This window comes from Cetorhinus maximus, chromosome 17 (assembly GCF_964194155.1).
Source record: "Cetorhinus maximus chromosome 17, sCetMax3.hap1.1, whole genome shotgun sequence".
Classification (NCBI taxonomy): domain Eukaryota; kingdom Metazoa; phylum Chordata; class Chondrichthyes; order Lamniformes; family Cetorhinidae; genus Cetorhinus; species Cetorhinus maximus.
The window spans coordinates 5,123,708-5,151,120 of record NC_135895.1 but is presented as its reverse complement, the minus strand read 5'-3'; the positions used below and the strand labels follow the sequence as shown (position 1 = coordinate 5,151,120).

Sequence of the window (27,413 nt, the reverse complement as noted above, 5' to 3'; positions counted from 1 at the left end):
CTGCCCCTTACGGCTGACCCCCCTTCCCCTGTGACCTCACCTCTGCAAACCCCCTCCCACCACCATGCGTGGCCCGGGATCTAGTGACGATACTATGTCTCGGTTATACTGCCAACAGCCAATGCCTCCCCGGTGATGCCGCCACTCAATAGAAATGTCAGCCTCTGATTGGCTGGCATCTCCGGGCAGGTGAGACTCCCCCCCCTCCCCGCCATGGGGGTCCTTGATCCCAGGGAAGGCCCGCCACTGGCCTGTTAAATGCCTGAGTACCACTTATTATGGTGGCCATTCCCTAAAAGAAGTGAGACACGGTATGGGGGGGCGAGACCCCCATTGCTTCCATTAAATACTGCTCCTGAATCATTAGCCCAGGCCTTTGGTTTACTCGTCCTGTAATATAACCAGGATGCTATGGAGTACATTTATACCTGAAACAGAGCCAATGTATCCCAATGTTTGCAGAACACTCTTAGAACGTCTGACATTTTAACTTATGCATCTGTTCACCTTTCTCTCTCTTTTAGCTCTCCCTGGCGTCAAGAAAATAAGAAATTGTAATATTTTTCTTCTGTTAATAACCCTGTCATTTTTCTTAAGTAATGGAAGACAGGCTGTTGGGAGCGTAAATATGGTGATTGGAGTAAGAGCCAGAGTGACTGCACAAGTCTAAAACCAACAGTAAGAATTGGTTCTGATAGGTTAATGAACCAAGAGGAACTTCAGTCAGAGTTTTACATAAAACAATAACAGGAGCAGTTTTGAATTGAGTTGTTTTAGTTCAAAGGGGAATAAATGCAGGTTGCAAAAAGGTGTAAGTAAATGAGGAAAAGATAGGGTAAGTTTACTTTTTTTTTAAAAAAACCTAAGAACTAAAGTAAAGAAAAGTTGAATCAATTCTGGGAAGAAAGCATTTCTAAAGAGACTGGCTGAGACAATAGAGAGATCAAAGGGAAGGAATGCATTTAAGGACATACTGAAGCCTATGTGGGGGGGAATAGCTGCTTAGATCTCCCAAGAAGACAGCAGGGTAGCTGGATAGAACTCCCAGAAGACAGTGTGAACAAGGCCAGACCGGGAGAACCAGTTGCTGTCAGCTTCAGGACACCCCGAGGATAAAAGGTTCTGTGTGAGAAAAATGACTGAAATTCTATAGATTTTGAATTGTGTAAGGATAGTTACTGAACAGAAAAGGGGAAGGTTAGCTCTGAGGGCAGTTAAGATGTTGTGGAGCTGTTTTAAAGTACTGTTGTGAAGCCACACTTGTGTTCAAGTGTAATTGTGTTTTTTTCCTCCATTTTCTTTTAATAAATGTTTACTCGACTATAAAACCATCATAAGTTGTTGGGAACATAATTTCCTGATTTTAGAACCTCTCCTCATACTATACAAATCGCAAAAACCATGTTGGCAGCTGTTTCAAGTTTCCCTTTGGGATTTGGGCAGCTCAGCATTTACCGTCAGCCGTGTCATAACACAAGCCAAATAACTTATGTAGCGTTACAGTGCGTCAAAAATGTTTCAAAATAACTTTGGACACGCAAGGCTATCTTAGTCAAGTATTTCTTCTAACCTACATCTGTTATGTATAGCATCACAAGCCATGCTTAAATTTTCTGCTGATAGTTTGGCAAACATTAGTAGTTACCACGACTGCCCAATGACGGAATGGGGGGTGAGGGGGGGCGGGGGAAGAGAGGGAAAGGCTCCAACAATTCCTGAGGATAGCAGACATTAGGAAGGTCAGTCTGTAACATAGTACAAACGTTCAATAATGACCACTTCTGCACAACAGGAACTGGCCAGATGCTGGAGGGAGTTGCTGCAGCCAGTTCTGAGTAAGTTTTCCACATACATGGTGAAGAATTCCTTGAACCTTTGCAAAGATTATATGCGGCTTTCATATTGATAGCAACGGCGTGTCCATGTGCTCGTTCGACATTGTGAGCCTATTCACTAATGTGCCGCTCAAGGAAGCCGTGGACATTGGCGCCACGTCACTATATCGTGGCAATATTGATGGGCTGCCATGTTCTGAATCTGTTTCAAGGACACCACGTGCACCCAAATAGATGGTGTTGCCACGGGACCTCCTCGAGGGCCACTCTCACTAACACTTTTGTCAGAGAAACGTGTTTTTGATGGATTTGACCCATAACCTCCTGCCTCTTGCATATTCCCGATAGTGGGTGATACATTTGTTATGTTTGAATTTCCTTACAGACCTTAATGGGCTCAATCCTGCACTCAGATTCACCTTGGAAATGGAGCAGTCTAACCAGCTAGATGTGGAATCTACCAATGGGTTCTCTAAGATTGTCTACTGCGAGATTCATTTCACTGCTCAATATACACGTTGGGATTCCTACAGCTCCACATACTATAAGATTGGCCTTATCGCTAATCTTGTAAACGGCACCTGAGCCATTTGCTCACTGTGTAAGCTTGATGCTGAAATAGGGCACATCAAACCCATCCTCTTGAGATAATGGCTACCCTGATCAGATCATTTTGCACTGTATATTGCGCAAACACACGAATGGGTCTAAGGCTGCTACTTTCAAACCTGAAAATTGCCCAACCTACCTCAGATTACCCTGGTTAGGGTCATGAATCTCAAAACTTTGAGCAACAGGTGAAGTTAGACATTTCATGCTGTTACTATGCAGTAACAACACAAGTGTTGTTTTTCACCACTAACAGGATGTTGCCATCCAGCCAAAAAGATATCAACATCCTGGGGGTTACCATTGACCAGAAGCTGAAATGGACTAGCCATATAAATACTGTGGCGACAAGAACAGGTCAGAGACGAGGAATCCTGCGATGAGTAATTCACCTCCTGACTTCCCAAAGTCTGTCCACCAACGACAAGGCACAAGTCAGGAGTTTGATGGAACACTCCCCACTTGCCTGGATATTAAAGGCTGAGATAGACAGATTTTTAATCAGTAAGGGAATCACAGAATCACATTGCAGAAGAGGCCCATCGAGTCTGCACCGACACGTGAGAAACATCTGACCTACCTACCTAATCCCATTTACCAGCACTTGGCCCATAGCCTTGAATGTTATGACGTGCCAAGTACTCATCCAGGTACTCTTTAAAGGATGTGAGGCAACCTGCCTCCACCACCCTCCCCAGGCAGCGCATTCCAGACCGTCACCACCCTCTGGGTAAAAAGGTTTTTCCTCACATCCCCACTAAACCGCCTGCCCCTCACCTTGAGCTTATGTCCCATCGTGACTGACCCTTCAACTAAGGGGAACAGCTGCTCCCTATCCACCCTGTCCATACCCCTCATAATCTTGTACACCTCTTCTCTGCTCCAATGAAAACAACCCAAGTCTATCCAAAACAAAAACAGAATTACCTGGAAAAACTCAGCAGGTCTGGCAGCATCGGTGGAGAAGAAAAGAGTCGACGTTTCGAGTCCACACGACCCTTCAACAGAACTGAGCGTAGTTAGGAGAGAGGTGAAATATAAGCTGGTTTAAGGTGGGGGGCGGGGGGAGAGAGAAGTTGAGGGTGGGGTGGTTGTAGGGACAAGCAAGCAGTGATAGGAGCAGATAATCAAAAGATGTCACAGACAAAAGGATCAAAGAGGTGTTGAAGGTGGTGATATTATCTAAGAAAATGTGCTAATTAAGAATGGATGGCAGGACACTCAAGGTACAGCTCTAGTGGGGGTGGGGTGGAAAGACTGACGACAGGGTATTACAGTTATAGATTTAAAAATAATGGAAATAGGTGGGAAAAGAAAAATCTATATAAATTATTGAAAAAAACAAAAGGGAGGGGGAAGAAACTGGGTGGGGATGGGGGGAGGGAGAGTTTAAGATCTAAAGTTGTTGAATTCAATATTCAGCCCGGAAGGCTGTAAAGTGCCTAGTCGGAATATGAGGTGCTGTTCCTCCAGTGGACAATAAGCAGGGTACTGACCATATTCAACCAGCTTGTTCTTGCAAAACTCAGAACATTTCTGCTTAACATTAGATGCTATTCCATGATTGGACAGCACTTGCTGAACAATCCGAATGTGCAAAGAATTACATTAACAACCAATTTAAGATTGTCAGTCAGGCTCACAACGTAGTTCACTTATGCTTGCTAGGGATTCATCAACACTCCTTTGACAGCGCCTTCCAAGCCCATGACCTCTACCATCTAGAAGAACAAGGTCAGCAGAATGCTGGAAACATGGGAATACCACCACCGGGAAGTTCCCCTCCAAGCCACTCACCATCCTGACTTGGAAATATATCGCCGTTCCTTCACTGTCGCTGGGTCAAAATGCTGGAGCTCCCTCCCTAACAGCACTGTGGGTGTACCTACACCACATGGACTGCAGCGGTTCAAGAAGGCAGCTCACCCCCACCTTCTCAAGGGGCAATTAGGGATGGGAAATAAATGCTGGCCTAGCCGGCGAAGCCCACATCCCCTGAATGAAAAAACGCAATATCTATTCATACACAGGGGCCTGTCCTCTGCAGTCAAAAGGAACATGTCCAGACATTTTCCCTTTTTTTGAATTAAACAAAAGCTTGGGGAGGCAATAGTTCCCTGGTGCATTCCCCATGGCAACACTTCAACCAAACAAAGCCCAATTGCCAAACAATCAGCAGCCTTTTCTCATGCAATATAAAGTTTTTCTCCCATTGCAATTTGGCATCTGTCCTGCTGAGTGTAAGACAAAAAGCTTTAACAGCATGCCTCCTTCTTCAACAATACTCAAGTTCTGCACTTGCAACTATTTGACGTGTTATTTTTAGCTCATTATTCTAACGCTATTAATTAAAGTTTAAATCGCTGAACGTTATAAACATCAAAACATTGTTCCGCTACAAGTGAGTTTCTATCCTCTGCTGCCTTATCCAAACCTGTCAACGCTCAATGGGGACAGTCCCTTTGTGGTTGAGAGGACAAGAGTGAAAACCGATTGGCTTCGGAATGATACAGGTTTCCATTCCTCACTGTGGAAACTTACTTCTTGTTGAAAAATGTCGAGTTCTCTCTTCGTTTCGTAAACCCGACCGGTAAGATTTTCAGGTCGATGTTGCATTTCCGAGCTCTGTTTCTTAGGAAGCACAGCTGCAAGGAGAAAAAGATACTGTCACCAAGACACAGAGCAAAGACTTCAAGAAGCAATCGCTGAAAATTAAAATGTTGCACAAGAGAAGATTAATGTTTAGAATTCTCAGCCCCTTTCGGACCCCTGCAACCCCCTCATTGCCTCCCTAGCCCGGTAACCCCCTCTAACTCTAGAAAACTCTGTGCTTCAACTCCCACTGTATCCGGATTTTAATCACTCCATCACTTGTGGCAGTTGCCTGGCCGTCAGCTCTGGAATTCCCTCCCTCAACCTCTCCCTGCTCTTTTTAAAGATGCTCCTTAAAACCTCCCTCTTTGACCAAGCTTCTGGTCACTTGCTCTCGCAGGTCCGGATGTGGTTTGGTGTCTTAATTTTGTCCCTGTTAAGGCCTTGGGATGTTTCTCCACATTATAGGTGCTACGTAAATGCACATTTTTTTTCATTCGCTCGTGGGATGTGTGCATCACTGGCGAGGCCAGCGTTGGTGAAGCAGGTGGCAGTGAGCTGGGCGCTAAGAGTCAACCCCATCGCTGTGGATCCAGAGTCACACATAGGCCAGGCCGGATAACAGCTGCAGATTTCCTTCCCTGAAGGTCACTGGTAAACCAGATGGGTTTTCACAACAATCCGGCAGGTCAATGATCAGATTTATTTAATTAAATGCGTTTAAATTCCCCAGCAGCCGGAGTGGGGTTCGAACTCACGCCCCTGGATCGTTGGTCCCAGGCCTCTGGATTATTAATCCCAGTAAGATAACCACTAGGTCACTGTCTCCTTGTTGGGGAACATACATTAAAAAGACATTAAAAGAGACTGCACAGTCTCCTGAACTGCTCATCACTGTAGCTATTTGGATTTCAGTGGAAAAAAATCTGGACTCAGTTTCTGGGAACGCCCACCCACATTGATGAAGCATCAAGAGATCATAGTTGTCCAGGATCATCACGGGGTGAACTTAACTGAGCCACTGACAACAACAACTTGCATTTAGATAGCCTCTTTAAAGGTCCCAAGGTGCTTTACAATAATCAGACAAAAAACTTGACACTGAACCAAAGGAGGAGGTATTAGGGTGAGTGACTATAAGTTTGGTTCAGGAGGGACGAGAGAGAGAGAGCTGAAGAAGTAGAGAAGTTCAGGGAGGAAACTCTTCAAAAACCCTCACCCTCCACCTCTTTGCCCTCGCAATCTACTCGCCACCATCTTCTCAGGACAACTAACGATGGGCAATTAAATAACAAATAAATGCAAATAACATTAAGATGAAGGTGGGAGAATGGGGGTTGAGAAACTTATCAGCCATGATGGAATGGCGGAGCAGACCCGATGGGCCGAATGGCCTAATTTCTGCTCCTATGTCTTATGGTCTAAGATACCCTGAATGAAAAATTACAACAAAGAACACACATGCCGACTGCCGTACATTGCCTCTGGGGTCCATCTAAGCTTCAAAGTGAGCATTGTGCTGTTCAACTCCCTCCATGGTCTCACCCTCCCCACTCTCTGTAACCTTCTCCAACCTGACAGCTCCCCGGTAACTCTGCGACCCCTCCTGCTCCCGGCGCCTTGTCCACGCCCAGTGCTGCTGTCCGTACCTTCAGCCGTCTAGGCCCAAAGCCTGAACTCCCTCCTTCTCTGCCTTTCAAACCCTCCCCAAGACCGGCTGATGCGTCAGCTTTTGGTCCCCTCCTCCCATCTCCCCTCCCCCACTTCAGCCCAACATTAATTTTTGTCTCACGCAGCTTCCACGTTTAAGGTGCGCTATCGCTGCCAGACGGGAGTGTACGACACGGCATTCCAGGACTTGGCAATCCCGCCCGTGGAGAAAGGAGGCAGGTGCTTTGCTGGGCGAGGGAGGGATTGGATAGGGTGACCCGGCCAATGCCTGCCTTTGGGCCTGAAGGACCTGAGAGTCCAACCCCGCTCCGTCAACAGGCAACGTTCGCACAATGGAGTCTGCAGAAGGAAAACCCATCGAAAATGTCAAAAACACCCCCCAAGGAAAAAAAGTCTATTTTAATTGAAACAAAGTTGTTCCCTCTTGGAAAATGAAATGTGGATCCAAACTGTTATAAACCCAACAGCCTGAATAAAGCCAAAACGCCCCAGTTCACGTCTGCTTTGAAATGAAATGGGTGGAAGTTCTCAAAGTGTGAAGGAGGTGAACAGCTTACTGATCGACTAGTCCGTGCTCTGTGAACGCTCTGGTCTCGATTTGCAATGTCTGCCAGCCTCCCAGTGTCCTCCAGGAACCTGTAATCTAAATCACAAAGATCGCTTCAGAGTCCGGCAGGAACGCTGGAGCGTTTTTTTTTAGAACCCGACCGAGTTGCTCGACCGAGACTCACTCACCGCTGAGGAGCTGCATTTCATTAAAATGCCTCAGGGGCATAAATGCCGTTTTATCCCGGACTCCATCGCACCCATCCTCCGCTTTGTGCTTCTTCACGCAAAACAAGCTTCAAATTAAGTAAAAGGAGTCGTTAGAGGCATAGAGTTACACAGCACAGAAACAGGCCCTTCGGCCCATCATATCCATACTGGCCATCAACCACCTGTCTATTCTAATCCCAGAAGTGATGAGGCCACATTTCCTTACTCCTTTATGGGATGGAAGGGTCAACATTTGTTGCCCGTCCCTAATTGCCCTTGAACTGAGTGGCCTGCTAGGCCATTTCAGAGGGCATTTAAGAGTCAATCACATTGCTGTGGGTCTGGAGTCACATGTAGGCCAGACCAGGTATGGAAGGCAGATTTCCTTCCCTAAAAGGACATTAGTGGGTTTTTATGACAATCAGCAACGGTTTACTGGTTACCATCACTGAGACTGGCTTTTAATTCCAGATTTTATTAATTGAATTTAAATTCCACCAGCTGCTGTGGTGGGATTTGAACCCACATCCCCAGGGCATTAGCCTGGGCCTCGGAATTACTAGTCCACTGACATATTCCCTCAACACCATGATACGCCCGTGATACTGGCTTGGGAGGCCTGGCTAAGTTGTGCCAATGGGTAAAGGGGAACAGGCAGGTTAGGCGAATGGGTAAAACCAGAAAAAGCGGGCTGGATTTTTTCGGAAGGCGGTGCTCCACACCCCACAGCTAAAATGTCATTGGGGAAATCGCCCACGGTCCCAACGACTGCCCCCCAGCAATTTAACGCTGGGAGCAGTGTTCATTGCTTTAAGGCAAGAATTCCGCCTCTAAGTACTGCCTTAGGGAGCTGCTGGCCAATCGGATGGCTGGCAACTCTCTCATCCCGGCAGCGCCAGCTGGGAGCAGTGGCCACGGCTGGTGCCGCAGGTAGTCCCACCACACCGAGGAGCCCAGGGAAGTGCGGGGTCTCAGCGTGGGGAATGAGGGAGGTGGGTGGGTGGGTCCAGTTCAAGAGGCTGAGGGGATGACCTTGACCGTGGGTTATTCGAGTAGCTATAAGCACACTCAGAATTGTTCAGCAGGTGCTGCCCAGTCACAGGATCACACCCAACAGGAAGACGTTTTGTTTTGGGTTTTGTGAGGAAAATATTTCCTCTTCCTGTGCAAGAGCAAGGGGGGCACGATTTTAAAGTTATTTCCAGGCCATGGTGGGGTGAGGTCTTGAAAAAATTCTTCACAAGGAGTGAGTAAGAATTGGGAAATGTCTCCTTCGATTGCTGGGAATCGATAGATTTTGGTCGATGGATCTGAATCAAAGGTGGATAAGAGAAATTGAGGTGCAGATCTGATAGAAGGGTGGAACTCACTACCACGGGGAGTGGTTAAGGTTAATGGTGTATATTCATTTAAGGGAAAGCTGAATGAACATGAGGGAGAAGGGAACAGAAGGATATGTCCACATGGTGAGATGAAGTGGGGTGGGAGGAGGCTTGTGTGGAGCATAAACACTGGCACAGACCAGTTGGGCCCAATGGCCTGTTTCTGTGATGAACACATTCCATATAACCCTACATAATCCTGCACAACAAGCTCAAGGGGCTGAATGGCCTATGGCTGTTCTTGCCAGTGAATTGGAAAAGTTCATAGAATCACAGGATGGTTGCAGCACAGAAGGAGGCCATTCAGTCCATTGTGTCTGTGCTGGCTCTCTGCGAGAGCAATTGAGATGGTCCCACCACCCCACCCCCACCACTTCCCTGTAGTTATGCAAACCTTTTCTCTTCAGATGTTTATCCAATTCCCATCTGAAAGCCATGGCTGAATCAGCCTCCACCACATTCTGAGCCAGTGCATTCCAGGTGCTAACCACTGAAAAAGGGTTCCCTCATTTGGTTCTTTTGCCAATTACCTTAAATCTGTGTATCTGGTTCTCAATCCTTCTGCCAATGGGAACAGTTTCTCTCTATCTACCATGTCCAGACCCTCAGAGGACACCCCCTTCATCCCAGGAATCAGCTCAGTGAACCTTCCCTGAACTGCCTCCAATGCAAAAGTATCTCTCCCTAAATAAATCTCACCACCACCCTGTACAGTTGTATCATAGCTTCCCTACTTTTATATTCTATTATATTCTATCCCCCTTGCAATAAAGGCCAACAGTCCACTGCATTCCTAATTATTTACTGTAGCTGCATACTAACTTTTTCTGATTCATGTACAATGACACCCAGATCCCTCTGCACTGTAGCATTCTGTAGACTGTCTCTATTTAAATAATGCTTCTATTCTTCCTACCAAATTTGACAAGATCACATTTTCCCACATTATACGCCATATGCCAAATTTATGCCCACTCACTTAACCGATCTATTTCCTATTGCAGACTCTTTGTATCCTCCTCACAACTTGTTATCCTACCTATTTTTGTATTGTCAGCAAATAGTCTGTCCCTTCATCCAAGTCATTAGGCCCCAGCACTGATCCCTGCGGCACTCCACTCATTTATCCTGACTCTCTGTTCCCTGTTAGTCAATCCTTTCTCCTTGCTGATATATCACCCCCAGTACCATGAGCTCTTATCCTGTGTTGTAACTTTTTGTGTGGCACCTTATCAAATGCCCTTTGGAAATCCAAACACATTACATCTACTGGTTCCCCTTTACCCACCCTGCTTGTTACATCATCAAAGAACTCTAATAAATTATTCAATCACAATTTCCCTTTCACAAGATCCTGTTAAGTCTGCTTGCTTGTATTATGATTTTCTAAATGTTTCGCAATTCTCCAGTTGTCAATGTTTGATAAAGATTGATTAAAACTTTGTCTTATACCTGCAGGAATTGGTCATGCAGCGAGGGCATCTGTATTTTGCTTCTGCAGAGCCACATGCATCACACCTGTTAGGAGGCAAAATGTAAAGGCAACAGCTTTAAACTGGGATTTACAGAGCTCGACAAAAGCTTCAAAGTATTCACACCCGTAGGAAGGAGGGACCACTGGTTTGTTAGCATTTAGACCACTGCACATGGGTTTACTCATCCAGACGTGGCTGGACTCTCAGTCATCGCCCAACTACTTCAATATTTTGTCAGCAGCCTCCCCAGTTTGAACCCAACAGAGATGGACACATTCCCGATGACAGTCACTCCATCACTGCTGGCCAAACCCTCAGCTGCCAAGGCCCTCAGCTCTGGAATCCCCTCCCTAAACCTCTCCACCTCCCTCCCCTCATTTCAGATGCTCCTTCAAACCTACTTCTTTGATCAAGCTTTTGGTCACCTGTCCTACTATTGCGCCGTGTCATAATGGATTACTTGTGACGTGGAAATATTTCACTCGGGAATTCACATGCGTTTGGAAAGAACCGGAATCATAGAATGGTTTCAGGGCAGGAGGCGGCGAATAGACCCGTGGTCTCTATGCAGCATCTGCCAGAGCAACTCAGCTTCTTCCACCCCCCCTGCCCTTTCCCTGTAGTCCTGCAAATTGTCTCTCTTCAGGTGCTGATCCAAACCCTTTTGAAAGTCACCGCATGCATTCCACGTCCTAACCACTCACTGCATAAAACGTTTCTCATGTCACCCACTGGTTCTTCAGCCAATCTCCTTAAATCTGTGCCCCCTGGTTCTTGACCCTTCCACCAATAGGAACAGTTTCTCCCTATCTACTTCATCCAGACCACTCATGATTTTGAACACCTCTATCAAATCTCCTCTCAACCTTCTCTTCTCGAAGGAGAATAATCCCAGCTTCTTCAATCTATCCGGGTATCTGAAATCTTTCTCCCCGGAACCATTCTCGCGAATCTTTTCCGGCACCCTCTCTAATGCCTTCACATCCTTCCTAAAATGTGGCACCAGGACTGGATGCAATTCTCCAACTGAGGCCGAACCAGTGTTTTATACAGGTTTAACATAACCTCCTTGCTCTTGTACGCTATGCCTCGAAGGAGAACATTTTTCCAAAACTAGAACAGGAGTGTCCCAGCTGGAGCATTGTATCCAATTCCTGGCTTCACACTGTGTCCAGGCCTTGGAGAGGGTGCAGAGGAGATTTACAGGAATGGGACCAGGGATGAGGAACTTCAGTTCAGAGAGCAGCCAATAAAGCATAAAGTATCTTAGGCTTTATTAACAGATATTGAGTGCAAGAGTAAGGAGGTCATGCTGAACTTGTATAAGACACTAGTTAGGTCTCATCTGGAGCACTACGTCCAGTCTGGGCAGCATACTTGAGGAAGGACATGAAGGCATTGGTGGGAGTACAGAGGAGATTCACAAGAATGATTCCAGGAATAAAGAACTGTAGCTATGAGGATAGATTGTAGAGATTGGGTCTGTTTTCCTTGGAGAAAAGAAGGCTGAGGGGAGACTTGATAGAGATATTCAAAGTCATCAGGGGTCTGGGCAGAGTAGATAGAGAGAAACTGTTCCCACCCAAGGGAACATTAAGAGGTAGAGGGCACAGATTCAAAATGGTTGGCAAAACTAGTAAAAGTGATATGAGGGAAATTATTTTCACCCAGAAGGTGGCTGGAGTCTAGAACAAACTTCCTGAGGGTAGTGGAGGCAGGTTCGATCGAGAATTTCAAAAGGGAATTGGATTGCTACCTGGAAAGAGGGAATGTGCAGGGTTACGGGGATAAGGCAGGGGAGTGGGACTAGGCGGAATGCTCTTTCAGAGTGCCAGTACAGACTCGATGGGACAAACGGCCTCCTTCTGCACTATAAAGATTCTGTGATACTGTAATGTGGCGAGACTGGGATCATTCTCCTTAGGGCAGAGAAGGTTAAGAGATTTCATAAATTGGTTCGAAATCAGGAAGGGTTTCGATAGAATGAATAGAAACTGTTTCCAATGGTGGAAAGTAACCAGAGGCACAGATTTAAGATCTGTCTTTGTAAAGGCAAAGGAACCAGAGGGGAGATGAGGAGAATTTTTTCTTTCTTTACACAGCCAGCTGTTGCGATTTGGAATTTGCTGCCTGAAAGGGTGATGGAAGCAAACCCAGTAATAATTTTCAAAAGAGAAATATTTGCCGGGTTACGGGTAAGAAGTGAGACTAATTGAAGAGCTCTTTCACAGAGCCAGCACAGACAGAGAGGCTGAATGAATCTTACAACACGGGAAGAGGCCAATGAAAACCCCCCTGCCAAAAATTCTGATGAAGGATCTTTATCTGAAATAGTGCCACATTTTACCCATTGCTGTAAACCAGCATCCACTCTGCACTGGGATAGTAGATCTTCCAGAGTTCTAACCCAAGTTTTCACCATAGGAGAATTCATCGAGACTTCTCCACTCCAGAAAAGATAACCTAATACCACCTGGGTGTCAATGTAACTCCAGTGCCATTTGAAACTTAGTAATATAGGAAACGTAGGCCTTAGAGCAGGAGGAGGCCATTCGGCCCTTCGAGCTTGCTTGGCCATTCAATATGATCATGATTGGTCTGGCTGTGGTCTCAACTCCACTTTCCTGCCTGCCCCCCATTACCCTTGACTCCCTTCTTTATCAAAAATCTGTCTAACTCAGCCTCGAATAGATTCAATGACCCAGCCTCCACTGCCCTCCGGGGAAGGGAATTCCACAGACTAATGACCCTGAGAGAGAAAAGTTTTCCTCATCTTCATCTTAAATGGTAGACCTCTTATTTTTAACCTGTGCACCTTGGATCTGGTCTCCCCCACGAGGGGAAACATCCTCTCGGTATCGACCCTGTCAAATCCCCTCAGGATCTTATACCTTTCAATAAGATCACCTCTCATTCTTCCAAACTCCAACTGGCAACGGTCCAAACTGCTCAACCATTCCTCATAAGAGAAGTCCCTCATCCCAGGAAGGAGTCGAGGGAACCTTCTTTGAACTCAATTACATCTTTATTCAAACAAGGAGACCAAAACTGTACACAGCACTCCAGATGTGGTCTCACCAATGCCCTGTACAGATGCAGTAAAACAGTTGAAAGGTGTTTCACGGTTTTATAGAAGGGTGTACAGGCCTTGGAGGAGGCAACATAGAATGATATGTGGACTCCAAGGAATAAGCACTCCCTCGACATGGAACTGAACAGTAACCTCAGATTTGCCTGCTCAAGTCCTGTGGTATGGCTTGAACCGATGACTGCCCAACTCAAAACGGCCTGCACTTATGTAGCACCTTTAAGAGTAGTAAAACATCCCAATGGCACAGAGGCTGCAGAGGGATATAATGGGTTGGGTGAATGGGCAAGAACATGGCAGATGGAATATAATGTGGGCAAGTGTGAAGTGGTCCACTTTGGTAGAAGGAAAAAGAGAGAGAAGCTATTTTTTTTTTGACTTGAAGGAATGGAAGATATTGATGTTCAACGGGACCTGGGTGTCCTAGTACACGAATCACAGAAAGTTTACATGAAGGTGCAGCAAGCAATTAGGAAATCAAATTGTGTATTAGACAAATGGAGTACTGTGCACAGTTTTGGTCTCCTTCGCCACATACAGATTAATTGCCCTAGAGAGTGAGTGCAACAAAGCTTCATGAGTCTGGTTCCTGGGCTGAAGGGACTGTTCTATTCAGAGAGATTTAGTAGGCTCGGCCTATATTCCCTAGAATTTAGAAGAACGGGAGGTGATTGCGTTGAGACATGTAAAAATCTGAAGGGTTTTTGGTGGGGTAGATGGTGGAAGGATGTTTCCCCTAGGTGGGGAATCTAGAACTTGGGGTCACAGTCTCAGAATAAAGGGGTCAGTTATTTAGGACTGAGGTGAGGAGAAATTTCTTCATTCAAAGGGTTGTGAATCCAGAGAGCTGTGGATGCTCAGTTGTTGAGTATATTTAAGACAAAGTTCGATTGAGTTTCGTGTACTAAAGGAATTAAATGTTATAGGCATAGTGCAGGAAGGTGGAGTTGGTGCAGATGATCAACCAAGATCTTGTTGGGTGGTGGATCAGTCTGAAAGGGCCACGTTCTTACGTTCACAGGAGGAATATCAAAGTTTGACACAGAGAACATCAGGAGATAGTAGGTCAGATGATCAAAACCCTAGTCAAACAGGCAGGTTTTAAAGAGCGGCTTAAAAGGAGGAGAGAGAGAGAGACGGAGAGGTTTATGAAGGAAATTCCAGAGATTAGGGCCAGGCAACTGAAGGAATGGTGGTGCAAAGGAGATCGGGATGCACAAGAAGCCAGAACTGGGAAATCGCAGAGATCTCGGAGAGTTGTACAGCTGGAGGAAGTTACCCAGATAGTGAGGGGGCAAGGCTGCGGACAGGATGAAAATACAGGGCAAGCTGTTACCCCTCAACCAAGCTGATATCAACCATCAAAATCATTACACTTTTGGTTGAATTTTCAACATTAGAGAAATAAATCCCAGGACATCCCCATCCAGATAAATGCTTATTTTTCAGACTGGAGGACGGTAGTGAGTGATGTTCCCTGAGGGTCAGTGTTTTTTGGTATATGTAAATGACTTGGATATTGGAACATGGAGTAACATTTCAAAATTTGCCAATGATCCCAGACTTGGGTGAGTGGCAAACAGTGAGGATGATACCAATCGCTTGCAATTGGACATAGATAGGCTGCAAGTTCCCCTCCTAAGCCGGACACCATCCTGACTTGGAAATATATCGCTGTTCCTTCACTGTCGCTGGGTCAAAATCCTGGAACTCCCTCCCTAACAGCACTGTGGGTGTACCTACACCACATGGACTGCAGCGGTTCAAGGAAATGGCTCACCGCCACCTTCTCAAGGGCAATTAAGGGTGGGCAACAAATGCTGGCCTAGCCAGTGATGCCCATAACCCATGAAAGAATAAAAAATGCGGAATGGATAGGCAAGCGGCAGACAAAATTTAATACAGAGAACTGTAAGGTGGTGCATTCTGGCAGAAGCAGTAGAACGAGGCAATATTGACTTAGTGGCACAGCTCCAAAGAGTGTGCAGGATCAGAGGGACCTGGAGGTGCATTTGAAGGTGGTAAGACATATTGAGAGGGTGGTTAGCAAGGCTTACGGGGTCTTGGCTTCGTAAATAGAGGCACTGAGTACAAAAGGAGGGCAGTTATCCTGAACCTTTATAAAGTTCCGGTTCTGGTCACCACACTTTAGGAGAGGGTCTTTGAGAGGGTGCAGAGGAGATTTCCCAGAAGGGCTCCAGGGAATGGGATTTTACTACAAGGTTGGGCTCGAGAAGCTGGGGTTGTTCTCCTTGGAGCAAAGGAGATTGAGGGGAGATTTGAAAGAGATGTACAAGATTATAACAGGTTTAGATAAGGGAGACAAAGTAAAATTGTTCCCATATCTTCCATCGTAAGGTCAGAAGTGGGGATGTTCGCTGATGATTGCACAATGTTCAGCACCATTCGCAACTCCTCACATACTGAAGCAGCCCATGTCCAAATGCAGCAAAAGTGGGACAATATCCAGGCTTGGGCTGACAAGTGATAAGCAACATTCACGCCACACAAGTGTCAGGCAATGATCAGCTCCAACAAGTGAAAATCTAAACATTGCCCCTTGGTGTTCAATGGCATTACCATCACTGAATCCCCCACTATCAACATCCTGGGGGTTACCATTGACCAGAAACTGAACTGGATGCTACAATAGCAGGCGAGCAACTCACCTCCTGACTCCCCAAAGCCTGTCCACCATCTACAAGGCACAAGTCAGGAGTGTGATGAAATACTCCCCATTTGCCTGGATGAGTGCAGCTCCAACACTCAAGAAGCTTGACACCATCCAGGACAAAGCAGCCCACTTGATTGGCACCACATCCACAAACATTCACTCCCTCCACCACCGACGCACAGTAGCAGCAGTGTGTACCATCTACAAGATGCACTGCAGAAACTCACCAAGGCTCCTTCGACAGCACCTTCCAAACCCACGATCGCTACCACCTAGAAGGACAAGGGCAGCAGACACATGGGAACACCACCACCTGGAAGTTCCCCTCCAAGTCACTCACCATCCTCACTTGGAAATATATCGCCGTTCCTTCACTGTCACTGGGTCAAAATCCTGGAGCTCCCTTCCTAACAGCACTGTGGGTGTACCTACACCACATGCACTGCAGCAGTTCAAGAAGGCAGCTCACCACCACCTTCTCAATGGCAATTAGGGACGGGCAATAAATGCTGGCCCATCCAACGAAACCCACAACCCGAGAATGAATTTTTTAAAAATTAGCGGAAAGTACAAGGACGAGGGGGACACAGGAAGCTTTTCGGCAAGAGATGCAGGGGGGGACCTGAAGAACTGTTTGTACACAGTACGTGGTGACGAGGGTGGTAGAAGCAGGGGTGAACAATAATTTCAATATGCAATTGGATGGACATTTCAGGGAAATGACCTTGGAGGGTTATGGGGGTAGAACAGGGGAATGGGATTGCTCTACAGAGAGCCGGCATTGACTCGATGGGCTGAATGGCCTCTTTCTATGCCATAAAAACTCTATGAATTAATTTCAGAAATCGAACCAAATTCAGATGCAGTGATCAATGAGCCAGTGTCCCTGCTTCTTTGGGCTGCACTGCCTTTTCCCAGTGACAGTGTCACAGACACCAGCTTCCCTCCTCTCTCCCTCACTCTCGCCAGTCTTACCCTGACAGTGAGATCTTCCTTTTCACAGCTGCACCTTGCTGCAGCTCAACTACTGCAGCAGCGTTCATGCACACTCCTCCCGGGATCGCACTGGACCTCTCCACTCTGGCACCCAGGCTGGCACTGGGGCTCTCTCCTCCGGACCCTGGGCTGGCACTGGGGCTCTCTCCTCTGGCTCCAGGGCTGGGACAGGGGCTCTCTCCTCTGGCCCCAGGGCTGGGACTGGGGCCCTCTCCTCTGGCTCCAGGGCTGGGACAGGGGCTCTCTCCTCTGGCTCCAGGGCTGGGACTGGGGCTCTCTCCTCTGGCTCCAGGGCTGGGACAGGGGCCCTCTCCTCTGGCTCCAGGGCTGGGGCTCTCTCCTCTGGCTCCAGGGCTGGGACAGGGGCTCTCTCCTCTGGCTCCAGGGCTGGGACTGGGGCTCTCTCCTCTAGCCCCAGGGCTGGGACTGGGGCTCTCTCCTCTGGCCCCAGGGCTGGGACTGGGGCTCTCTCCTCTGGCCCCAGGGCTGGGACTGGGGCTCTCTCCTCTGGCCCCAGGGCTGGGACTGGGGCTCTCTCCTCTGGCCCCAGGGCTGGGACTGGGGCTCTCTCCTCTGGCCTCAGGGCTGGGACTGGGGCTCTCTCCTCTGGCCCCAGGGCTGGGACAGGGGCTCTCTCCTCTGGCCCCAGGGCTGGGACAGGGGCTCTCTCCTCTGGCCCCAGGGCTGGGACAGGGGCTCTCTCCTCTGGCCCCAGGGCTGGGACAGGGGCTCTCTCCTCTGGCCCCAGGGCTGGGACTGGGGCTCTCTCCTCTGGCCCCAGGGCTGGGACAGGGGCTCTCTCCTCTGGCCCCAGGGCTGGGACAGGGGCTCTCTCCTCTGGCCCCAGGGCTGGGACAGGGGCTCTCTCCTCTGGCCCCAGGGCTGGGACAGGGGCTCTCTCCTCTGGCCCCAGGGCTGGGACAGGGGCTCTCTCCTCTGGCCCCAGGGCTGGGACAGGGGCTCTCTCCTCTGGCCCCAGGGCTGGGACAGGGGCTCTCTCCTCTGGCCCCAGGGCTGGGACAGGGGCTCTCTCCTCTGGCCCCAGGGCTGGGACAGGGGCTCTCTCCTCTGGCCCCAGGGCTGGGACAGGGGCTCTCTCCTCTGGCCCCAGGGCTGGGACAGGGGCTCTCTCCTCTGGCCCCAGGGCTGGGACAGGGGCTCTCTCCTCTGGCCCCAGGGCTGGGACTGGGGCTCTCTCCTCTGGCCCCAGGGCTGGGACAGGGGCTCTCTCCTCTGGCCCCAGGGCTGGGACAGGGGCTCTCTCCTCTGGCCCCAGGGCTGGGACAGGGGCTCTCTCCTCTGGCCCCAGGGCTGGGACAGGGGCTCTTTCCTCTGGCCCCAGGGCTGGGACAGGGGCTCTCTCCTCTGGCCCCAGGGCTGGGACAGGGGCTCTCTCCTCTGGCCCCAGGGCTGGGACAGGGGCTCTCTCCTCTGGCCCCAGGGCTGGGACAGGGGCTCTCTCCTCTGGCCCCAGGGCTGGGACAGGGGCTCTCTCCTCTGGCCCCAGGGCTGGGACAGGGGCTCTCTCCTCTGGCCCCAGGGCTGGGACAGGGGCTCTCTCCTCTGGCCCCAGGGCTGGGACAGGGGCTCTCTCCTCTGGCCCCAGGGCTGCGACAGGGGCTCTCTCCTCTGGCCCCAGGGCTGCGACAGGGGCTCTCTCCGCTGGCCCCAGGGCTGGGACAGGGGGGCTCTCCTCTGGCCCCAGGGCTGGGACAGGGGGGCTCTCCTCTGGCCCCAGGGCTGCGACAGGGGCTCTCTCCTCTGGCCCCAGGGCTGGGACTGGGGTTCTCTCCTCTGGCCCCAGGGCTGGGACTGGGGCTCTCTCCTCTGGCCCCAGGGCTGGGACTCTCTCCTCTGGCCCCAGGGCTGGGACTGGGGCTCTCTCCTCTGGCCCCAGGGCTGGGACAGGGGCTCTCTCCTCTGGCCCCAGGGCTGGGACTGGGGCTCTCTCCTCTGGCCCCAGGGCTGGGACTGGGGCTCTCTCCTCTGGCCCCAGGGCTGGGACTGGGGCTCTCTACTCTGGCCCCAGGGCTGGGACTGGGGCTCTCTACTCTGGCCCCAGGGCTGGGACTGGGGCTCTCTACTCTGGCCCCAGGGCTGGGACTGGGGCTCTCTACTCTGGCCCCAGGGCTGGGACTGGGGCTCTCCACTCTGGCCCCAGGGCTGGGACTGGGGCTCTTCACTCTGGCCCCAGCGCTGGGACTGGGGCTCTCTACTCTGGCCCCAGGGCTGGGACTGGGGCTCTCTCCTCTGGCCCCAGGGCTCAGACTGGGGCTCTCTCCTCTGGTCCCAGGGCTCAGACTGGGGCTCTCTCCTCTGGCTCCAGGGCTGGGACTGGGGCTCTCTCCTCTGGCCCCAGGGCTGGGACTGGGGCTCTCTCCTCTGGCCCCAGGGCTGGGACTGGGGCTCTCTCCTCTGGTCCCAGGGCTGAGACAGGGGCACTCTCCTCTGGCTCCAGGGCTCAGACTGGGGCTCTCTCCTCTGGCTCCAGGGCTCAGACTGGGGCTCTCTCCTCTGGTCCCAGGGCTGAGACTGGGGCTCTCTCCTCTGGCTCCAGGGCTCAGACTGGGGCTCTCTCCTCTGGCCCAGGTGCTCTCTCCTCTGGCTCTTTCCCCTCTGGATTCCGGGCTGGGACTCTTTCCGCTGGATCCCGCGGTGAGTTCCCGCTGCCAGTCCTGCCGCTGATCCATGTGGTGCCCTTGTGGTGAATGTTGCAGTTTCACCTCCACTTCCGGTTCTGTAACAATCTGCAACTTCCGGGTCTGTAACAATCTGCAGCTTCCCGCTGCCGCGTGCGGAATGCGCCCCCTCCTGGTACAAACGGGAAGGTTCACTCGCAGCTTCGCTCCAGACTCAGCAAAGAGCATCTTTCTACCTTGACACTCTCTGTACTGTGCACACTGGCTCTTTGCAATTGTTCTCAATGCGACACTCAGTATGAAACATTTTAACCTGTAATGTGTGTAAAGTCATTCAGATAAAGCTGCGACCTCTGGGGTTAGGTTTCCTGAAGCCCTTTCTTTTCCATAATGAGTTTTCACATGAACAATCTTAGCAAGTCCCATGAGAACTCCGACACAAATCATACCTAAATACCTTCGCCCCAGTGAAGTTTAAGGTTTGACTCTAATGCTGCCCTTTCCAGCTGAGGGAGTGTGACCAACAACATCAACTTGCATTAGTGTAGCGCCTTCGATGTAGCAACATATTTCACGGAATCACACAATTTTAACGGCACAGAAGGAGGCCATTCGGCCCACCATAAGACCATAAGACATAGGAGCAGAAATTAGGCCAATCGGCCCATCGAGTCTGCTCCGCCATTCAATCATGGCTGATAAGTTTCTCAATCCCATTCTCCCGCCTTCTCCCCGTAACCTTTGATCCCCTTACCAATCAAGAACCTATCTATCTCGGTCTTAAATACACTCAATAATGTCTGCACCAGCTCTCCAAATGAGCATTATGTCCTAGTGCCATTCTCCTGCCTTTTCCCAGTACCCCCTGCGCATTGTTTCTATTGAAACAATTATCTAACGTCCTCTTGAATGCCTCGATTGAACCTGTGGGACATTATGGAATGAATTTTGACACCGACCCACATAAGCAGGTGACCCAAAGCCTGTCACAGCGATAGGCTTAAAGCAGCATCTTAAATGAGGGGACAGAGGTGGGGAGGGAATTCCTGAGGTTGGGCCCTAGAACTGAAGGCGTGGCCGCCAATGATGGAGTGATTAAAATTGGGGATGCTCGAGAGTCTAGAATTGGAGGAGTGCAGAGATCCCTGAGGATTATAGGGCTGGAGGAGGTTACAGAAATAGGGAAAGGGGCGAGACCATGGAGGGATTGAGGAACCTCGCACAAGAATGGAAGTTGTACTGCCCCAGCTCCATTGCAAAGTGCATGTTCTCACTTACACCTGAATAACATGGAGGCATTTAAGGGGAAGCTGGATAAACACACGAGGGAGAAAGGAATAAAAGGATGTTGATGGGATGGGATGATAAGGGGTGGGAGGGGGGCTCATGTGGAGCATAAACACTGGCATGGACCAGTTGGGCCAAATGGCCTGTTTCTGTGCTGTATATTTTATCTAATTCAAGACACTTCCACCAAAGTTACATCATGAAGACAGCATTTTTATATAAAATCAGGCACCCTGGTCCTGATACCAAAATGGAGATTTCGAGATATAAACACTGCGTGCGGAGGAGGGTTTGGTATTTTTGCCTCAATTCCTGTGCTGGTGTTTTTTTCCCAGGTTGGTCTAGTATTGAAATAACTATTTAAAACAAAATTTCCAATGTAATAATAAACAAGGGATATCTTTTGGAGCAATTTGAGTTAATCCAGCCAGAAATGACCTAAACGACCCCCGCACCATCTGAAGCATCCAATTGGTTCTTAAATGATTCCATGGATTTTGGATCCCTTTCTGAATACCTATTCCATTGATCACTTATTGTAAGAGCTGGTTGATATCAATCCTAAATTTGCCTTTTAGCAATTTGAATCTGTACTCCGTCCAACGCAAACAGCTTCCCTCCAAGCCACTCACTATCCTGACTTGGAAATATATCACCGTTCCTTCACAGTAGCTGGGTCAAAACCCTGGATCTCCTTCCTGCATCTACCCTGCCTAGTCCTGTTAGAATTTTATCCCCCCTCATTCTTCTGAACTCCAGCAAATATAATCCTAACCGACTCAATCTCTCCTCATATGTCAGTCCCGCCATCCCAGGAATCAGTCGGGTAAACCTTCGCTGCACTCCCTCTATAGCAAGAACATCCTTCCTCAGATAAGGAGACCAAAACTGCACACAATATTCCAGGTGTGGTCTCACCAAGGCCCTGTACAATTGCAGTAAGACATCCCTGCTCCTGTATTCAAATCCTCTGGCTATGAAGGCCAACATACCATTTGCCTTCTTTCCCGCCTGCTGTACCTGCATGCTTACCTTCAGCGACTGGTGTACAAGGACACCCAGGTCTCTTGCACATTCCTCTCTCTCAATTTATAGCCATTCAGATAATAATCTGCCTTCCTGTTTTTGCTACCAAAATGGATAACCTCACATTTATCCACATTATACTGCATCTGCCATGCATTTGCCCACTCACTCAGCTTGTCCAAATCACACTGAAGCATCTCTGCATCCTCCTCACAGCTCACCCTCCCACCCAGCTTTGTGTCATTAGAGAGGTGCAACACAGATGCACTAGATTGATTTTTGGAATGAGAGGGAACTGTCCTCTGAGGAGAGATTGAGTAAATTTTGCCAATATTCTCTGGAGTTTAGAAAGTTGAGCGGTGACCTCATAGAAACTTAAAATGTTAAAGCTTTACTTCAGTTATGGAGAAGTTAGGACTGTTTTCCTTGGGGTAATGAAGGCTGAGAGGAGATGTGACAGAGGTTTTCAAAATTTTGAGGGGTCTGGACAGAGTGGATAGGGAGAAACTGTTCCTACTCATGGAAGGATCGAGAACGAGAGGGCACTGATTTAAAGTGATTGGCAAAAGAAGCATAAGTGTCATGAGGAAAATCTTTTTCACACAGCGAGTGGTTAAGGTCTGCAATGCACTGCCTGAGAGTTTGGTGGAGGCAGATTCAATCAGGGCTTTCAAAAGGGAATTAGGCTGTTATCTGAAAAGGAAGAATGTGCAGGATTACAGGGAGAAGCTAAGAGAATGGAACTAAGTGACTTGCCCATTCATTGGGCTGAATGGCCTTCTTCTGCGCTGTAACCATTCAGTGAAAGGACCTGACAAGTTAGATGTTGGAAGGTGAATTGAGAACTTTGAGAATGTCAAGTTGTAAACAGCTGGCTGGAAATGTCACAGTCTCAGGATAAGGGGTCGGCCATTTAAGGATTAGGGTGAGGAGAAATTTCTTCACACAGAGGGTTAGGAGTCTTTGGGATTCTCCACCTCAGGGGGCTGTGGATGTTCCCTCAGTGTGCTCAAGACAGAGATCGATAGACTTTGGACTCTCTGAAGAATCAAGGATATGGCGAGAGGGTGGGAAAGTGGAGTTGTGGTCAAAGAACAGCAACGAACTTACTGAATGGCCCAGCACGCTCACAGGGTCTTATCGCCCACTCCTGTTCCTATTTCTTATGTTCTTAGAACAACAAAAGTTAAGGGTAGATTTAATGGAGATGTTTAAAATCATAAGTACATAAGGAGCAACTGTTCTCAGTGAAAGGAGATTGATAACCATTTTTTAGCAATTGTTGCAATCTAGGATGTGCCCCTGAGAGGAAGGTGGAAGCAGATTCAATAGTAATCTTCAAATAGATTTTGATAAACATTTGAAAATGATAAATTTTCAAGGCTATGAGGAAATTGGGTAACTCTTTCAAAGAGCTGGAACAGGCATGATGGGCAGAATGGCCTCCTTCTGTGTTGTATTATTCAATGGTTCTAAGATGAGGCTTTATTTTTATATTTCGGGCGTTCAGTACAATGGCATTTACCTTTAACTGGACACTAAGGAGATGGATTTTCCTCTACTTTCCAACCCCAAATCATTGGGAAAAGTGAAAATTTGGTGGCAAAGCCATCGATTTGATTTGAAATTCTCTTCCTGTACCCTTGAATATTGCTGACTACTTCTTCTCTGCAGTGATCGGCAAATGCAGCACGGACAGGGAGTGGGGGCAGTAGGGGTTAGGACAGGGAGTGGGGGCAGTAGGGGTTAGGACAGGGAGTGAGGACAGTAGGGATTAGGACAGGGAGTGGGGGCAGTAGGGGTTAGGACAGGGAGTGGGGGCAGTAGGGGTTAGGACAGGGAGTGGGGGCAGTAGGGGTTAGGACAGGGAGTGGGGGCAGTAGGGGTTAGGACAGGGAGTGGGGGCAGTAGGGGTTAGGACAGGGAGTGGGGGCAGTAGGGGTTAGGACAGGGAGTGGGGGCAGTAGGGGTTAGGACAGGGAGTGGGGGCAGTAGGGGTTAGGACAGGGAGTGGGGGCAGTAGGGGTTAGGACAGGGAGTGAGGACAGTAGGGATTAGGACAGGGAGTGGGGGCAGTAGGGGTTAGGACAGGGAGTGGGGGCAGTAGGGGTTAGGACAGGGAGTGGGGGCAGTAGGGGTTAGGACAGGGAGTGGGGGCAGTAGGGGTTAGGACAGGGAGTGGGGGCAGTAGGGGTTAGGACAGGGAGTAGGGGCAGTAGGGGTTAGGACAGGGAGTGGGGGCAGTAGGGGTTAGGACAGGGAGTGAGGACAGTAGGGATTAGGACAGGGAGTGGGGGCAGTAGGGGTTAGGACAGGGAGTGGGGGCAGTAGGGGTTAGGACAGGGAGTGAGGACAGTAGGGGTTAGGACAGGGAGTGGGGGCAGTAGGGGTTAGGACAGGGAGTGAGGACAGTAGGGATTAGGACAGGGAGTGGGGGCAGTAGAGGTTAGGACAGGGAGTGGGGGCAGTAGGGGTTAGGACAGGGAGTGGGGGCAGTAGGGGTTAGGACAGGGAGTGGGGGCAGTAGGGGTTAGGACAGGGAGTGGGGGCAGTAGGGGTTAGGACAGGGAGTGGGGGCAGTAGGGGTTAGGACAGGGAGTGGGGGCAGTAGGGGTTAGGACAGGGAGTGGGGGCAGTAGGGGTTAGGACAGGGAGTGGGGGCAGTAGGGGTTAGGTCCACACTCCTGTCCATTTTCCTTCCATCGCACCGAGGGGCAGATTTCCACCAATCTGTAATTTTCACACTCCTCAGTTTTGGCCGTGACTCTTCCCGGACTCCACCAGGAGTGAAATGAATGAATGGAATTCATCCTCTTGCTACCTGAAAAATAAGCCTGAACTGATTTCTAGGACCATGACTTGAGACCTGATTAATAAGCATGAAGAAAAGCATAGGTTCACCTGGGAACAGGCAGCATGTACATCGGCTAAAGGTGACTCGAGAAGTTGCCTGATGGGGTTCACATGGTGCCTGGAAGTTAAAATACTGGCCTGCACAATCGCTTAGCCCAGGGGATTAGACAGTCATGGAACTCACTTCAGCAGTGACGAAGCAGCATATGGGAATTACACTGATACATGACGTGGAAAATCGCAACCCGGCTTATACCCCTGAGCTTTACCTCTTAGCAAGTTAGGAACAAGAAGAGGCCATTCTGCCCCTTGGTGTTGTTCTATGATTCAGTTAGACCATGGGCTGAACTGTATCTTAACTCCATCTACCTGCTTCTGTAACCCTTAACCCCCTACCCAACAGATAATTGCACCATGATTTACGTGTATCTCATCCTTAACCTGCACATTTTCTGTGAAGGATTATACAGCTGGTCAAGGAGTAAATGTGATCATAGAAATGTTGTCCATTGTGAATCTGAGCAATGATCCACAACTGCTTTCAAATGGTGGGCGCGTGATCGTAAGTACAAGATCATTGAACGACTTATTTGTACATTAGCTGATTATATTGGTGCTTTAATTGGTCCTCATTTTATTGAACAATGGAACAGGAGTAGGCCATTCAGCCCCTCAAGGCTGCTGCATGTACCCACCTCATCCAAAGCAGTCACAGGGCCCAGTTTTCATGGGGACGGTTCTGTAAATTTGCTGGAGGTTGGTTTGGGCGGCCAAATATCGGCTGTGGGGGAGGAACCGAGGAGAGATTGAAAAAGAACAGGCCCGATTTAAATACACCAAGGCAGCCATTACTCGCTGGAATAAAGGGGGAGCAAGAGCAGCAGTGAATTGGAACCTGGAGCAGGGCATTGCCTCATTTTGCAGACATAAGCCTGGAGGTTCTCCTTGAGACACTGAGGGGGAGGAGGGATGTCCAGTTCTGGAGGGTAACAGGGGAGGCCAGTCTCCCAGAACAAGCCAGTGTGGCTGGAGATCACCAGGACCATGAGTGTTCTCTGGTAAGGTGAGTGTAACCCCCAAACTCTCAGGGCAGGTCCCTGGGTTTCACGCTCCAGCAGACACTCCAGCTGAGGAACATCAGGGCGCATGCTGCTCCTGAACATGGGAGGAGTGTCTGCCCAGGGCAATTACTGACCCCTCAGAATGGCTCAGAGCTATAGTGCTGCCTGTCAGCACTGAAACAGCTTCAAATGAGCAGGAGAAGCTAGCACTGACCATACAGGCCAGCAATGTCTTATCTCACTCCCTTTTGTCCTTGCAGGGAAAGTGGTCACACAAGACGGTCCAGACAGAAGAAGGGGGTTCCCTGCCTACACATCATCAGCACAGGGCAGGAGGCGGCCATGGGGATCACCAGGGATGCTGATGTTGAGCAAGTCAGGGGAGGCAAGATGGGCATTTCGGGTGGAGGTAGTGAACAGAGACTGTAATACAAACAAGGATAGGAAGCAATGCACTCCAAGCCGCCTGACAACATGTTAAAGACTGAGCTGCGCTGATTCTGCTCTCCAAGGCTGGTGCTCATAATCTCTTCTCCTGTCTCCCACAGGTGCTAAAGTCGAGGTGTGACGCCAAGTGGTGCCAGCGCAGAGCCCAGGAACCATCACATCTTCCAAGCGCACTCTCCATCGGCACGGGAAGAGGTCACAAGGGGAGCGCCATGCAGAGGCGGCCGAGTGCGTAGAAGATCACATCAGCACTGAGTGGGTCACTGGGGTGTCTCCTACCACTAACTGCACACTGTTTGCCTTTATGAACATCATGTAAATATTGACACATGAAGCCAAACGTGGGAGCTTCCTTTTTTTAATGGTGGGAAAGTGGAATAGAGGGTTAAAATAGGAAGGGCAGCAATGGTCAGTGACTGTTGAAAGTGAAACCTCTGGGAAGAGGAGCATTCTTCATTGTTGGTGAGAGATTCCATGTTCCAGGATGTGTTCAATGGAAGTGTTAACATGGGAATCTCAGAGTGAGTTCCAGACCATGTTCTGGACGATGGGTCACAGGAGCTCAGCTGAATAGGGCCTGGGTCAGATGATCCCTGACGTTGATGGTTTCCTGAGGAGACCCTCATTCCCCAGCTGGGGAACCTCATCTACCCCCCACTGCCTCCTCTTCCACATCCTGCTCCTCCTCTTCCTCCGATGAGCTGTGTCTCTCCACCTCACCCTCTTCAAGGTTGACACCTCACTGGAAGGCCATGTTGTGGAGAGTGAAGCTGACCATCCCAACGATTGAGACACTTGCAGGGGGGTGGGTGCTGCATCAATGCCACCCACAGCCTGGGAGAGGGGGGGAACACAAGGTACAAAACACCAGGCCCATGCCCATGGCACCAGGGGCCGGGCTCAAACAAATATTCTCCACACTGCAGAGAGGCAGGGGAGCTGCGCTTGATTGACATGAGATTTCGGCTTTCCATTGGTCAATAGCGCTGTCCATGAATTGAACACCTTCACATGATTGGTTA

General features: G+C 49.4%; 1 protein-coding gene across 1 annotated transcript in view; it reads right to left on the bottom strand.

Moving 5' to 3' along the window:
* znhit6 (zinc finger HIT-type containing 6) overlaps positions 1-19,945 on the bottom strand; it is a 64,557-nt gene extending 44,612 nt beyond the window's left edge. The window contains exons 1-6 of the mRNA XM_078561887.1: positions 19,521-19,945; positions 17,058-19,361; positions 10,298-10,363; positions 7,443-7,549; positions 7,265-7,350; positions 4,986-5,089 (exon numbers count right to left, since the gene is read on the bottom strand). Of these exons, the coding sequence (XP_078418013.1) occupies positions 4,986-5,089; positions 7,265-7,350; positions 7,443-7,549; positions 10,298-10,363; positions 17,058-19,361; positions 19,521-19,945 (3,092 nt within the window). The remainder of the gene's footprint in view (positions 1-4,985; positions 5,090-7,264; positions 7,351-7,442; positions 7,550-10,297; positions 10,364-17,057; positions 19,362-19,520) is intronic.
* Positions 19,946-27,413: the final 7,468 nt, after the last annotated feature.